The sequence below is a fragment of the Anomaloglossus baeobatrachus genome, chromosome 1 (assembly GCF_048569485.1).
Source record: "Anomaloglossus baeobatrachus isolate aAnoBae1 chromosome 1, aAnoBae1.hap1, whole genome shotgun sequence".
Classification (NCBI taxonomy): domain Eukaryota; kingdom Metazoa; phylum Chordata; class Amphibia; order Anura; family Aromobatidae; genus Anomaloglossus; species Anomaloglossus baeobatrachus.
In genome coordinates, this window is record NC_134353.1 from 76282506 (window position 1) to 76299278 (window position 16773).

General features: G+C 45.3%; 1 protein-coding gene across 1 annotated transcript in view; it reads right to left on the reverse strand.

The window, feature by feature from the left end:
* LOC142286240 (uncharacterized) overlaps nt 1–16773 on the reverse strand; it is a 61158-nt gene that overhangs the window by 18311 nt on the left and 26074 nt on the right. The window contains exon 2 of the mRNA XM_075333343.1: nt 6930–7322. Within this exon, the coding sequence (XP_075189458.1) occupies nt 6930–7322 (393 nt within the window). The remainder of the gene's footprint in view (nt 1–6929; nt 7323–16773) is intronic.

The following is a 16773-nucleotide window of genomic DNA, read 5'->3' on the forward strand; positions in this document are numbered from 1 at the left end:
CTACCCCCAGGGACCTGGAAGCCCAGTGCTAGTACCATCAAATAACAACATCCTCAGTTCCCTCTCCCAATCATTGGTGACTGACTAGCATGGGACCCGATGGATGGCCACCTAGGGGTGGAGCTGATCCAGCCCACTAGCCCACAACCAGAGGGGGAGGAGTGAGATAGTAGGTCAGTCTGTAGTGACAGTAGTAGAAGACGGACATGTCTCGAGACGGGGCCGTGTAGCAGTGACCTGACTGGTACAGGAGAGTGGTTGCCAGGGAGGGTACGATGAGGTACACCTGGAACCAAAGCACTAACAGGGCACAGGGTCCTAGGTTAGGTGAATGCCTGACAAATACCTGTACAGTGAGGGGACCATCCATGACCTCACTGACCCAAGAATCCGGGGCACCAGAAATAACGAGAGAGCCAGGGACTGAGACATAACAATGACCCTACAAGGTTCACACTGCCTGCCGTACGGACCAGAGCGTGACGGCAAACAGGAGGAGACCCCAGATGCTCCAGGCCACGGGGTTCCACAAAACTACTGAGAGGTGCAGGGGAAAGAAACCACCAGGTTACCACACTGGCATTGGGACTACGACTATTGAACCAGCCGTCCAGCATTACCATCGCTGTGAGTAAATACCAGTTGCACTGCATTCCCATTATGTGGTCTCCCTTCTTTCCACACCGCACTCCAGCATCTACCCCATGGGGCTCAGCCCTACTTGCGGGCTGCTATTACCACCAGCCCCAGTGGCCATAGATTGTGCAGCGTTGGTTCCAAAACCATAACTGCAACCCGCAAGTGGCATCACGACATAAACTCTATGATCTCCCCTGTATATAACCCCTTTTCAAGCGACCCCCATGGTCACGGAAGCGGGCATTGGCCATTCCACAGCCGTGACACAGCATCCCTGTACATATACGGCTTGGGACCAAGTACCCCACAGTCCTGGGCGGCTCATAGGCATTTGATTACTCTTATTTATCAAAGATGTAAAAGGACCCTTAGATTGGGATCTAAATCAGAAAGATGATACAAAAAGTGTATATCCCCAATAGATCTTCAGGGATCCCCAGTTCTCTACTAGACTGTTTATCCTCTTGGAGGAAATGTTTGTGCTATTTTAATTTCCTGGCAAATAAATGTAGATCTTTTATGCCCTCAAACACCTTAAAATCTGAATTAGGCACAAAAGAGAGGCCCTTACTCAGCAAACACATTTCAAGAGGATCAAGAGACCTCGTTGAGAGATTCAAGACCTGTGGTTGTCTACTGGGTTGCGAGACGTTGACCGGTTCCGTAGGTTGTACCCCTGATCTAAAAAATGTTCTCCTGATGCCCTATCACTAGGATAACCCCTACATTTACCTCTATTTCCTCCACCTCTCTGTCTCCCTCTCTGCGTATTCTTACGATTTTCATTGTCTGAAAATTCTGTGTCTGTGGAACAAGGTTCAGTCTTCACATGCGAAGGTACATCTTTTAACATGGAGAAACAATATGCTTTTCTATCTCTAAAATCCTGGGTATCGCTAACAAAATATTTATGTTTTCTCTCCTTTAGGTGATATTGAAAACGTTCAAGTTGATTTTGCAAAGCAGTTTCCTTAGAGACAAATTCCACTTCTCCTAAGAACTTTTTTGTTAATTCAATTTGTTCTTTGAATTTATCAGAAAGACTGGAAAGTGTCTGCTTCTCCTCCTCCAAAAGTTCTCATAAGTCGCAATGAACTGGTTGTAGCCTACTTTTCCCACTTTTCTAATAACCCAAGGTTCTTGTAACGAATCCCTGGAGCCAGTGAAATGCGCAGATGATGGGGAACAATTTCACATTTAATATAATTTTCAAGGCTCTGCACCTCCCACCAAGACGTAATTTGATTTTTATAAATTTTGGTCAGTTTTTTAAAGGTATTAAAGGTAGGGGTGTATCTGGCCTGTGAAAAAGTCCTGTCAGAAAAAAACTCCTTTGCCTCTGCAACCCAATTGCACGTGTCCAGTCCTGTAGATAGGGGAATCCTGCCATTCCCACAATGAAAGCAATTAAACCAATAAGGGGGGAGTGTAGTTACCGGAGTTACTAATAAGCAATAGCAAGGTAAGGCTACTTTCACACTTGCGTTGAATGGCATCCGTTGCATTGCGTTGTGTGACGAATGCAACAGATGTGTTGCATTTAGTAGCACAATGGATGCAGCGGATCGTACAAAACAACGGAATCTTTTTTTTTTTCCTCTTTCGTTTTACCTGCGGCAGACTAGTATGAACAATCAGCTGATCGCTCACAGCAGCCGGTCACCGGGTCATCAGCTGATCGCTCACAGCAGCCGGTCGTCGGGTGATCAGCTGATCGTTCGGCCGTCGAGAATGTGTGAGGGGGGCGGAGTGCAGGGGGTGGAGTGCGGGGTGGGTGGAGCTGAGCGGGGCCGTGGCGCTGAGGACGTCAGTGCAGCAAGGAATGCAAGGCTGGGGACAGCTGAATGTGAGTGTGTGCGTGTGCGTGCGTGTGTACATGTGGAGTGGAGTGCGGGAGGGGGCGAGCAGAGCGGGAAAGTGTCGGGGTCCCTGCACACGTAGCCAGGGTAAATATCGGGTAACTAGACAAAGCACTTTGCTTGGTTACCCGATATTTACCTTGGTTACCAGCGTACATCGCTTAGCGCTGGCTCCTTGCACCCGTAGCCAGGGTAAATATCGGGTAACTAGGCAAAGCGCATTGTTTAGTAACCCGATGTTTACCCTGGTTACGTGTGCAGGGAGCCTGAGAGAGCATGCGCAGCGAAATCCCACGGATTGCGATGCTCAAAAACTGCTACATGCAGCGTTCCCTCCGCCCGGCGCAGCGTCAAAATAACAATGCTGCGTCGTGCAGCGGATGCAACGCAAGACCATCCATTCCTATCCGTAGCTAATAGAAGTCTATGAGGAATATAACGGTTTCCTTCAACGGTTACCGTAATTCCTCAAGGCTGCGGATAGCAACGGAAGCCATCCAACGCAAGTGTGAAAGTAGCCTAATACCAATAAGTGTGTGCAAAAAAACAGTAAAACCTAACTTTTATTATTCCATTTAAAAAAAAAAAAAAATATATATATATATATATATATATATATATTTGGGTTTTTCTCCTTTGTGAATTCTCTCAGTGAGATATCGACTGTTTCTATATTCAGTATTTTAATTGTTTGTTCAGTGTACTCATAATTTTTTTAAATGAAATAATAAAAGTTAGGTTTTATATTTTTCGCACACACTTATTGGTATTACCTTGCTATTGCTTATGTGACGCCCTGGACTAGTCAGGTCGTCCCAGGTAGTCACACACACACATCACCCCCCTCCCCGAGTAGGTGTCAGTAGCCAACCAAGAAACCCTTGTCACCACCCTCCAGGTTTGATGTCCACACCAGGGGGCGGAGCCAGATGGCTGGCTCCGCCCACCGAGAAGTTCACAGGCCTGGAGGCGGGAAAGACACAAGTTCAGACAGAAGTTCTAGAGCAGTGTGAGGAGTAGCCTTGACAGTGAAGGAGGGAGGACGAGTTCAAGGGCAGACCTGTGACCAGGCCTGCCAGGAGTCTACTCAGGTGGCTGAGTCGGAGCCCAGTCACCTTTGGCAAGAAGGCAGATGGTGGTGGCCGCCTGCAGGAGCTGGGATTACAGCCGGTGGAACCGTAGGGACCGGCGTCGGGCGGTGGCCCGCCGGTACCGACCCGGGGAACCGATTGGAAACCGGAGCACCAGGAGGGGTACTCAGACCCAGTACAAAGCCCCGAACCAACAGGGCCGAGTCAAATCAACTGATTGAGTACTGGACTTTAGGACCTATCCCACACAAGACCCGTTAGAAGACAACAGCCCAACCATTAGGGTAAAGCCACCGCCAAGGCATAGAGACCCAAAGGGCCAGCGTCTGCGGGCAAACAGGGCTCTTCCGACAACCAGCAAGCCGGGGAGCGGACTACCGTTGCTTAGGCATAGGAGTCAAACGTTCATATAAAAGGTGCAGGAGAAAGGCGGAAACCACCAACCCATTCAGGGAGAAGCTGCAGCTGGCTGCGGGCCCCGATCATCATCCTGTTTGGTTTATCAGAGACTCCAGTGTATTGTGTCATAACGAGTACACCAGTGCCTTCGGGCCGCGCACCGCGCTGCACCGCTTCAGCATACGCCCGCACCAGCTCCCACGCTGCACCACCTCCCTCGGGCCCCCGGGACCATCACTCTCCTACCCACGGAGGGGTCAACACCAAGCTGCGCAATACCGTCCCTGGGAGGCCTAGTTAACGGCAGCGGTGGTGTCCATCTATTCACCACAACCCATGGGTGGCGTCACGAACTTACATCCCAAATCAAACCACCGCGGCCCCGGCCGTGGAATCTCCCCGTCAAGTCCCTGCGTGTAGCGCCAACCCTCCTTGCAGAGCGACGTGACCCCCGGGTCCGTGAAAGGCTCGAGCCACCACCCACCGTACGAGCACGGATCCGAGCGGCTCGGCGTTCGCAGCCGAGCCCGCGGGGCGGTACACTTGTTCTAAAAACAGCAATACTGGAGTACATAGTATATATTTTGGTATCCTTTAAAGCACAACATTTAGCTGAGCTTCAGGCAAGTAAAAATATGCAAGCAACCAGGGTTTTCAGCATTGCAGGGGACCGAAAGGAGCTTGTGTGTGTGCACACCAGCAACAATGTAATTTATATGTCAGAGAATGACAGAGGCATCTAAATAGTTAACAGCAGCAATTGTGGCCCTGCTCTGGCTACAGCTATTAGACACAGATGCTGAAATCTACCAAATATGGAGGGAGATCAGTGCAGGATGTATAGTTACAGCCACTTGCACAAAGGGGTTAAATATGAAAATATGGGGCTCCTTTTAAGTCCCAATTAGTAGAATGGGATCCACAAATCACACAATTTACAGGTTACAGTATGTGAGAGGAAGATAATGTGGCGCCCCTGACCTGGTCAGGCACCACTGAGTACTGCACCCATGCTGGGGACAGTACAAAACAGGTAATCCAGAAGGCTGACCGAGGTGTGACTACACAGGCGCATAGTGATCAGGTCTCACACATGTACCTTTGGGAGGACCCCTGGGGATCCCAGGAGGGGGTGAAGCCTCCATCTCCACTCAAGGGGGTGGTAGAGAGCCTGGTTGCTAGGTGACGTAGGCAGGCACAAAGGGAAAAGAGGAGGAGAAGGCAGTCTGAAGCAGAGTGTGGAGGAGTGAGGAGCATGGAAGTGGAGCTCAGACAGGAGCAGCAGTGCAGGTCCCACGAGTGAGCCGGTTTAGTGTGCAGCTCAGGGGGAGCAGAAGCAGACCCTGGAGCTGTTGCAGTCTAACAGCGTCCGCGCAGTGACTACTGACGGGGGAGAACGGTCACCTAGTGGTGCCGTCCGAAATCCACACGAGGCTAAAGAGAGAGCAACGGAGTGGAGAGTAAGAGGACTGCCAGGGAGGTACCAGGCCCGAAGGGGTAACAGGTCCCAGTGCAGAGATAGATCCAGCTTTCTTCTGCCAAACCTGCCTGAGGGGGCACTTCAAACCCCCAAGACAACACCACAGAGTCCGCAGCCACGTAGCAAAGTGAGGGCCCATAGCTCACAGGAGGCAAGCAGCCGGAGTGACCTGGTCCAGGCTACAAGCAAACGGGCCGAAACGAGGGGAGCAGCAACTTCCCTGGGTGACCCCCATAGGGACTGCAAGTCGGGGTTACCACAAACAACAGAAGGGCTAAGGAAGGCGAGTCAGTAGCCACCCTCATAAGTCAGCCTGAAGGACGCCTGGTTCCAGCCTGGTTCATCCCAGCTACGCCCGGGTTACTCACCCTGCCATCAACAGTGAGTAAAACCCCTGAAAGACATTCTGCTTGTGTTGAGTTATTCTGCGCCTTGTGGTTCCACACACCTACACAGGGCCCTGGGGCTTGCCTCACTCTCAGGAGGCTATTACAACTGACTGCACCCACCATCAGCCCCAGGCCTCCCTTAATCTGCAGTGGCGGTCCCCATTGACCGCAATTCTGAGAGTGGCGTCACGACAATCAAAATAGAGGATTTCCTACCTGAGACAAGATCCAGCCGCGTGGAGTCCCTGAAGGTAATGCACAGCTGCACCGACACCGCACCTCGGGGCCCCACAATAACATAATCTTTATTCATGGAAGGATGTCAATTGATGTAGGATAAAAGTGTCTAAAGCCCGCTTTACATGCTACAATGTATCTTACGATGTGTCGGCGGGGTCACGTCGTAAGTGATTCACATCCGGCATCGTAAGGTACATTGTAGTGTGTGACAGGTACATGCAATTGCGATTGAACGTTAAAACATTCATCGCATACACGTCGTTGAATCCTGATGAATTGCACATCGGGTTGTTCAATGTTCCCGAGGCAGCACATATCGCAGTGTGTGACACCCCGGGAACATTGAACAGATCTCACCTGCCTCCTGTGGCTCCCGGCCGGCAACGTGGAAGGAAAGAGGTGGGCGGGATGTTTACGTCCCGCTCATCTCCGCCCCTCCGCTTCTATTGGCCGGCTGCCGCGTGATGTCGATGTGACGCCGAACGTCCCTCCCACTCCAGGAAGTGGACGTTCGCCGCCCACATCGAGGTCGTATGGACAGGTAAGTATGTGTGACGGGGGTTAATCGTTTGTGCGGCACGTTCAACAAATTGAACGTGCCACACATACGATGGGGTCGTTGCAAATCGCATACGATATCGAATGCGAAATTGCTACGTGTAAAGCAGGCTTAAGATGGACATATTGTAGTGTAATGGCCATTTTCTATCATAGTCACTGGTTTTTAGTTCATATATTGTAACCTGAAAAACTAGGACTTGGAACTGCAATAACATAATAATAGCAAACATAGTTGAAAGATATAATTTATAGTACAATTATGTCTACTTACCACCATTAATACCATTATTACCATCCTGGACATATAATTGTGTCCCATTTCCTTCTGCTTTATACAGTTTCGGTATTTCCCCTGTAACTTTACAGATATACCAGCCTTCATCGTCCTCTGTGACTCCCTCTATGGTCAGCAGTGCGGTATTATTGGTCACGCTACATGTAATACTATTATTTCTCACTGATGAATTGTGGTGTTGCTCGGTCTTCAGTACAGAACATAATACGGTCCCGTTATCTTCTCCTGTGCTTGTGATTTGCTTTCTCCATTCAACTCGGACCTGCTGAGCCCCTTCATCGGTCCAGTGGCACCTTATTTTGGCAGTGTCCATTTTATACAGAGTTTGGCTCTTTGGCTTCTGAATAATTGTTTCCGCAAATACCATATCTGTATAATGAGAAAGTGATAACATAGTGACATTAAAGGTGATCATTTGTTTGAGAAGTTCACAATGTCAGGGGTTCCTAAGTCAAAGGTCAAAGAGATGATGATGGTCAAGGAGTTTTCAGTTGCACAATTCCTTCTCAAATAAAACTGCTCCTGTGACCAGCTGATTACCAGACAAAGCTGTAAGTGGCCACAGTTATTACACAGGAATAATACAACACGTGGTATAGCTGTAGATCCTCTCCACCAGATCTTCAAAATTATCTTCCCCCTATACACCTCCAAACACTGCATCAATAAAGCAATAGTTCTACCAATTAGTGATGGGCGGACCTGGACTGTAAAAGTCCGGACTCGCACGGGTTCAAAGGTACCGAATGCCGGGCTCGGAATTCTCATTAGAATTACAGGAATTGATCCGGATCTGGCACTCGAGTAATACAAAAAATAAAGATATAAAGAAAAAACATACAGATACAGACTGCAGCCCCCAGCCGTGCGCTTATCTTCACAGTGCATCAAAATTAGATGAACCGCATGCGGCTTTTTTTTTTTTTTTAAACAAAATTAAATTAAATTTAATTAAATAATTTAAAAAAAGGCATGCAGTCTCCCCAATTTTGATACCCAGCCATGACAAATCCCAACAGCCCATGGTTATTGGCCTACACCAGCCTAAAAATAACAGCTGCAGTCGCCCAGTATTGTCGCATTCTTCACCTGAGGTGACGTCACTGAGTTTATTGGGGCCCCCTGAGGTCAGGCTACCTGTGGTCACAGGTGGAGGGGCTGTGGGAACTTCCAGCTGTGCTTGCAACTTACATAAGTGACGTCACTGCTGATGGATGTGGCTCAGTCTCTGCCTGAAGTCCGCAGTGGACTGTCATGTACTATGATCGCTCGCTGTGCCTTCAGTAATGTAGCACAGCTAGAATCGTTGTTGGACCTCATTTGGATTACTTCGGACTTGGGTGTTTTGGGGGATAATAACATGGTGAAAGAAGTTGCTTTTTTATCTTTTGTTTCAAATAAAAGATTCTTTGGTATTTGTGTTTATTTACTTTCCCTTACATATTAGTAATGGGGGCCTCAAAGACACCTCCCATTACTAATATAGGGCTTAGTGGCAACTGTGAGCTGCAATTAATCCCTTATTACCCTGATTGCAACCGCACCACGTCAATCGGGAAGAGTTAGGTAAAGGGCTGGGTTTGTTGCAACTAATGGAAGTAATAATTCTGGGCAGCTGCAGGTTGCTATTTTTAGGCTGCGGGGACCAATAATCATGGGTCTCCCTAGCCTCACGATACCTGCCACCAGGTGTTGGGCTTTATTATGGCTAGGTATCAAAATTGTGGGGGACTGCACACCATTTTTTAAAATATTTATTTAAATTTTTTTTTTTAAAAAAAGCTGCATGCTGTTCTTTATTTTGATACACAGCCAAGAAAAGCGCATGGCTGGGGGCTGAAGCCTGTAGCTATATGCTCTATCTGCGCTGGGTATCATAATATGGGGAGATCAAATATTTATACACCAAATATTTTTTTTTTATACCATGATAGACGTGCATAGCGTCTGTGACTGGAAGCAGTCAGCTGGCACGCTGAGACTCAGGGTGGGGGCACATCTGACTGCAACCAATCACAGATGCTGGTGAGCGGGGAATGCAGTGCATTTGCAATGAAGGTAATAAGTGGCCCCGGAAGTGAATGAGCAGCCAGGAAGCAGTTACAGCTGTGCCAGAGGCTCGGTAAGTACAGCGTGCTTGCTCCTATCTCCCTATCTCTTCTACCATAATTTTTAATCACTGGATTCTGGTGTATATAGACTTATGTGGGGACCAGCATCTGGCCAGATACCCCTTACCAATCCCGGGGGTTTTTTTTAACCCGGTTATACCTGCTGATCTGAAAGTCCGCTCATCGCTACTAGCAAGGTGTTCCTTTGTTGTTTAGCTGAGTTAACTCTAGATGCAGATATTTGGATATTCACTCTCAGACACTTATTACCTGGACTCTGAGCCTCGGGAGACCCAAAGGTCCCTGCCTCATAGAAGGAGACCGGTGCTACAGTTGGAGTTTGGTGGTTGGGGGACTCTTAGGCCCCTTTCACATTGCGTTTTTCTCTACGTCCACAGATCCCGTCGGGGCATCCGTCCGGACCGCCCCTCCCCCACTCTGCAAAGCGTGTTCCGGACGCATGCGCCCGACAGGGCCATTCACTGCTATGGAGCGCACTGCGTTAGCGTGTGCTCTGTTTTGTGCCATTTTGTGCACATATACGTTTCTGCAGACGGACACCCGAACGTAGGTGGTCTACGTTCGGGTGTCCGTCTGCAGAAATGTATATGTGCACAAAATGGCACAAAACAGAGCACACGCTAACGCAGTGCGCTCCATAACAGTGAATGGTACTGCCGGGCGCATGCGTCTGGAACACGCTTGACAGAGTGGGGGAGGGGCGCTTCAGACGGATCCTCCGACGGGACCTGTGGACGTAAAGAAAAACGCAATGTGAAAGGGGCCTTATAAATCAGCTGGTTGATAACGTGCATAGATACTTTTTTTATGATTATCAGAAAAACACCAGACACTATAGTCTGATGAAATAAATTGCATCTACCGTAATTCTGTGTAATAGAAACTTCATTTACTAGGGAAGTGGTTTTTTTTACTCAAACCTGCAAAACTGAATGCAGCTCTGGAGTAAGGTATCCCTATCCTTTCTGTTCCAAAGGGATAAGGAAAGGTTTATTGGGGAACTTTCTCCTCTGAGAAAAGGTTTGCAATGGGCTGGATCATGGTACTCTTCTTTTCTTGCAGCATGCTGCAATTTTTTTGCAATTGAGTAAAGAAATCATGATATTGGGCAATCAAAAAGAATAGGATAAGTAATGTACACAGTGACTCCACCAGCAGAATAGTGAGTGCAGCTCTGGAGTATATTGCAGGAGGTAACTCAGGATCAGTACAGGATCAGTAATGTAATGTATGTACACAGTGACTGCACCAGCAGAATAGTGAGTGCAGCTCTGGAGAATAATACAGGATGTAACTCGGGATCAGTAATGCATGTGCACAGTGACTGCACCAGCAGAATAGTGAGTGCAGCTCTGGAGTATAATGCAGGATGTAACTCAGGATCAGTGCAGGATAAGTAATATATGTACACAGTGACTGCACTATGCAGCGATCACGTTCCTATCCCCGTCTTTACCTGAGCACAGCCCTGTCTAGTGCGCAGGGCAGCCGGAACACTAGTCCCGCTCTAGGTTAAAAACACAGAGAGAATAAGACAGACAGAAGTAAAAGAATCAGCAATCACACGAGGCACACCAAACTACAGATTTTGCCACCTAATCTGAGAGCAGCATGATGTAGAGACAGAGACCCTGATTCCAGTGGTGTCACTCATTCAGCTGCTTGATGTAGTTTTGATAAAATCACTGTTTTATCAGCAGAAAATTATCACTAGAGGACTAGTAACCTGCTGCTAGATAGTCTTTACATTCATGAGCTCTGTATAACTCAAACCTCACCACTGAGCAAAAAAATGGTGACAAATTCATTTCAAAGGTTCTCAATCTTCCCATGTGAATTGTATCTACTTTTGCATGACCATCAAGATAATGATCCAAAATATTTTGTAATCTTGGACTGGTATATAAAAATATTGGAAATTTTCGGCCACAGTGCCAAAAGCAAAATATCACTTGTTGAAATGCTAAAGTAGCAAATCATTTTTGTACGGCTTTCTTTTTGTTTAACCCTTTGCTACATAATCCAATTTTTTTCCAGTTTTTTTTCTCCCCTTCTTCCAAAAGCAAGAACTATTCTATTTTTCTATTGACATAGCTTATTTTTTTTTTTACGTGGGACAAGTTGCAGTTTTAAATTAGACTATTTTTATACCATATAATATACTGAAAAATTAAAAAGAAATCCAAGTGCAGAGAAATGGTGAATAAAAAAATGCAATTACATTATTGATTTTTGGTGTTTTGTTTCTACAGTGTTTCATGCGCAATTAAAATGACCTGGCAACATCAATTTAAAATTGCATGTAAATATGTGTTGGTATAAAGGAATGCACAAGTCTAAATATGAGCGAATAAATTGGTGGAACTAAATTCTAATTTAATTTTGCAAAAATCTGCATTTGCCAAAAGGCATATCTTTTATAATTTGCTTACTCGCCATTTTTTTTGAACCATAAAGAGTCATCAAAAGTTTAAAAAAAATGTTAAAATCTTATACTCACCTTACCACTAATGTTTTAGGCCCTTCTGTCTCTCACCGTCACCTGTCCGTTCCTTCTTGCATCTTCTGATCATTCCCACTCGGGAGCTTTCTGTGCATGCGCGTGACTTTTAACGTTTTTGTTCAGAACCCACCCAGGCATTCAAACAACATATATATGTTTATGTACATATATATGTGACGCCCTGGCAAAACCAGGTAGTCACACAATAGGCCCCCACATAACACCTTCCCTCACCTAGGTCACATACAGCCGACCTGAAACCCTAGTCACCCCCCTCAGGGCAAGCCAGGCACACTAGTGGGCGGGAACAGGCGGTTAGGAAATGCCCACCTAGGGGTCTAGACAGCCCAGGGTGGGAAAACAAACAGATTAAGTTGTAGTTCAAGTTGAGAGGAGTGGAGGCTGGAGCTAGGCGTAGCTCCAGCGGAGGAGAAGTTCAAGTTGGACGGTGCCAGGGTCGGAGCCGTGGTACCTTGGCTAGGTGGCAGACGGTGGTCTGCATCAGCAGGAGATGGGAAGATGGCTCGGCAGATCCGAGGAGGACCGGGACAGGGTTGGAGCCCGCCGGTACCGACACCGGAGACCCGACCGGAAACTGTGTACAGAGGGGGTACTCAGACCCTGAAGCCAGGCCTGGAACCAACGGCCTAGCTAATCAACCGATTGAGGGCAGGATTACAGGTCCTGTCCCAACCAAAGTCCCAAAAGCAGACAACCACCCACAGAGAGGGATAGGGCAACCGCCAGGGCCCATAGATCCCACGGGTCAGCATCAGCGGGCACGGCTCCTAAGGCACACAGAAAGCCGGGAGCGGACTCCCGTGTTCCATACCGGGAAGTCTAAACACACAACCACAACTAGTGCAGAGGAAAAGACAGCGACCATCAGCCCAGGTGGAGGACCAGAGTACAACCGGCCGCAGCGGCCAGCCACCAGCACCTTGGTTTACCTAAAGACTCATGTGATTCATTTAATTGTGAGTAACCAAACATCCCCTGGTCCATCAGGGCGCGCAAGCCCCTGCCATCGCCATAACCTGCACAGAGACACTGGGCCCCGGGGCAACCATCCCTACCCACAGAGGGGTTAACATCCGGCTGCCACTACATCTCCCCCGGGTAGCCCACAACAGCAGCGATGGTGTCTCACTTCACCACACACCGTGGGTGGCGTCACAAACTGAATACGGCCAAGACCGTACAACTACGTTCCCCTTTTCATTTGGCGATTCCGCGTGACCCCCGGGTCCAAAGGATCCCTCGAGCCACACAGCGGGTCCGGATCCAAGCAGCCTGGCTGCTCTGGGTGTGGGGGCGGCACACATACAGTATATATATATATATATTACTGTATATTAAGATATATATATAAGGTTCTATGTTCCCATACATATATATATATATATATATATATATATATATATATATATATATGTATGGGACATAGAATCTTATATATATATCTTAATATACAGTAATATATACATATATAATATATACAATATATATATAATATATATTTTATATATATATATATATCTATCTTATATATATATATATATATATATATATTAAGATAGATATATATATATATATAGATATATATAGATATATATAATATATATTATATATATATAATATATATTATATATATATATATATATATATATATATATATATATTACTGTATATTAAGATATATATATAAGATTCTATGTCCTATATATATATATATATATATATATGGGACATAGAATCTTCTGGTTGTGCTAAAAGCTGTAAATTCTTATCTACCATTCAGGACAATTACCTCTCTCAGATGGTAGATGAAGCGACGAGGGGAGATAATTTGCTAGATTTGGTCCTGTCAAATAGACCGAATACAATTTCAGATCTACAGGTTCGGGAGCACTTGGGCACCAGCGATCATAATATGGTAAGCTTCAACGTAATATTCAATAAAACATTTCAAAGGGGAAATGCTAAAACCTGGAATTTTAGGAAAGCTGATTTCAACAAATTAAGGGAAGAGCTTAAATGTGTAGATTGGGACAAAGTCACGATAACTGGGGATACTAAACATAAATGGGGAAAGTTTAAGGATATACTGCTAGAGTCCTGTAAAAAACTTATACCCTCTGGTAATAAAACGTCCCGGAATAAAAAGAAACCACTATGGATAAATAAGACTGTACAAAGTATAATAAAACAAAAACAAAGGGCGTTTAACATCTTAAAGGCTGAGAATACAGAAATAGCATTTCAGGAGTATAAAGATATCAATAGGCAATGCAAAAAAGAAATCAAACAAGCAAAACTAGCTACTGAAACAAAAATTGCCAATGACATTAAAATAAATCCCAAAATCTTTTATAAATACATTAATGCCAAAAGGAAAACAAAGGATAGTATCGGCCCCTTAAAATATAATAACAAGTTAGTTATAGAGGACAAACAAAAGACTGAGCTAATAAATAGGTATTTCTCTTCTGTGTTCACCAAGGAACTGACTGTACCAGGCATCATTCAAAAAGTGAAAAATCAAAGTTCACCACCCGATATAATTAATTTAACACAAGAAGAAGTACGCCTACGTCTGAGTAAATTAAACATTGACAAATCCCCAGGGCCAGATGGCATTCATCCACGAATATTGAGGGAATTGAGCTCCGTAATTGACAGACCGCTGTATCTTATCTTTTTAGACTCGCTTGTAACAGGGTTGGTGCCTCAGGATTGGAGGATTGCTGATGTGGTACCGATATTTAAGAAAGGTAAGAGGGTAGATCCAGGCAACTACCGTCCAGTAAGCCTGATATCAGTAGTATGCACAGTTTTTGAGGGCATTTTAAGGGATGACATGCAAAAATATGTTGGAGAAAATAATATAATAACTGACAGACAGCATGGATTCATGAAAGATAAGTCGTGCCTAAACAACCTGTTAGGGTTCTATGAGGGGGTAAGTGCAAATCTGGATATTGGTAATGCAGCTGGTGTGATTTATTTGGACTTTGCAAAGGCATTTGATACTGTACCACATAATAGCCTTATACTAAAGCTCCAGAAGCAAGGACTAGGGGAAACTATATGCAACTGGGTAAGGAATTGGCTAAAAGATAGGAAACAAAGAGTAGTCATAAATGGAACATTCTCTAAATGGGCCATAGTCAGCAGTGGGGTGCCGCAGGGATCTGTGCTAGGACCAATTCTTTTTAATCTCTTTATTAATGACCTTGTGGATGGGATTGATAGTAAAGTGTCAGTCTTTGCTGATGACACCAAACTATGTAGGATATTAAAAACTGACCTTGATAGTATAATATTACAAAAAGATCTGGATAAGATGTCAGAATGGATAGATACTTGGCAAATGAGATTTAATGTTGATAAATGTAAAGTAATGCACCTAGGACGGAGTAATCCTATAACTGCGTATACATTAAATGGAAGTAAACTCGGGACTACAGAACAGGAGAAGGACTTGGGTATTCTCATTACAAATAAGCTGAGCAGCAGCACTCAATGTCAAGCAGCAGCTGCAAAAGCAAACAAGATTCTAGGGTGTATAAAAAGAGAGATTAGATCCCGTGATCCCAACGTATTGTTACCTCTCTATAAATCACTTGTAAGGCCACATCTAGAATATGGGATTCAGTTTTGGGCTCCACATTTTAAAAAGGACATTCAGAAGTTAGAGTCAGTTCAAAGGCGGGCAACTAGACTACTACAAGGAATGGAAGGACTCCCATATGATGACAGGTTGAAAAAGTTAGATATGTTTAGCTTAGAAAAAAGACGTCTCAGAGGAGATCCCATTTATATGTATAAATACATGTGTGGTCAATATAAAGGACTGGCACATGAGTTATTTCTTCCGAAGACAATACTAAGGACCAGGGGGCATTCACTGCGAATGGAATATCGATTCCGACAGCTAAATAGGAAAGGGTTCTTTACAGTTAGAGCAGTCAGACTGTGGAATGCCCTACCACAAGAGGTAGTAATGGCAGATGCTATAACAGCTTTCAAAAAAGGGCTGGATGATTTCCTCAGTACACACAACATTGTTGGTTATAAATGACTCTGTGACCAAATGTAGAACTGGTGGAAGAAGGTTGAACTAGATGGACCTAGGTCTTTTTTCAACCTTAGTAACTATGTAACTATGTAACTATATACAGTTAGGTCCAGAAATATTTGGACAGTGACACAAGTTTTGTTATTTTAGCTGTTTACAAAAACATGTTCAGAAATACAATTACATATATAATATGGGCTGAAAGTGCACACTCCCAACTGCAATCTGAGAGTTTTCACATCCAAATCGGAGAAAGGGTTTAGGAATCATAGCTCTGTAATGCATAGCCTCCTCTTTTTTAAGGGACCAAAAGTAATTGGACAAGGGACTCTAAGGGCTGCAATTAACTCTGAAGGCGTCTCCCTCGTTAACCTGTAATCAATGAAGTAGTAAAAGGTCTGGGGTTGATTACAGGTGTGTGGCTTTGCATTTGGAAGCTATTGCTGTGACCAGACAACATGCGGTCTAAGGAACTCTCAATTGAGGTGAAGCAGAACATCCTGAGGCTGAAAAAAAAGAAAAAATCCATCAGAGAGATAGCAGACATGCTTGGAGTAGCAAAATCAACAGTCGGGTACATTCTGAGAAAAAAGGAATTGACTGGTGAGCTTGGGAACTCAAAAAGGCCTGGGCATCCACGGATGACAACAGTGGTGGATGATCGCCGCATACTTTCTTTGGTGAAGAAGAACCCGTTCACAACATCAACTGAAGTCCAGAACACTCTCAGTGAAGTAGGTGTATCTGTCTCTAAGTCAACAGTAAAGAGAAGACTCCATGAAAGTAAATACAAAGGGTTCACATCTAGATGCAAACCATTCATCAATTCCAAAAATAGACAGGCCAGAGTTAAATTTGCTGAAAAACACCTCATGAAGCCAGCTCAGTTCTGGAAAAGTATTCTATGGACAGATGAGACCAAGATCAACCTGTACCAGAATGATGGGAAGAAAAAAGTTTGGAGAAGAAAGGGAACGGCACATGATCCAAGGCACACCACATCCTCTGTAAAACATGGTGGAGGCAACGTGATGGCATGGGCATGCATGGCTTTCAATGGCACTGGGTCACTTGTGTTTATTGATGACATAACAGCAGACAAGA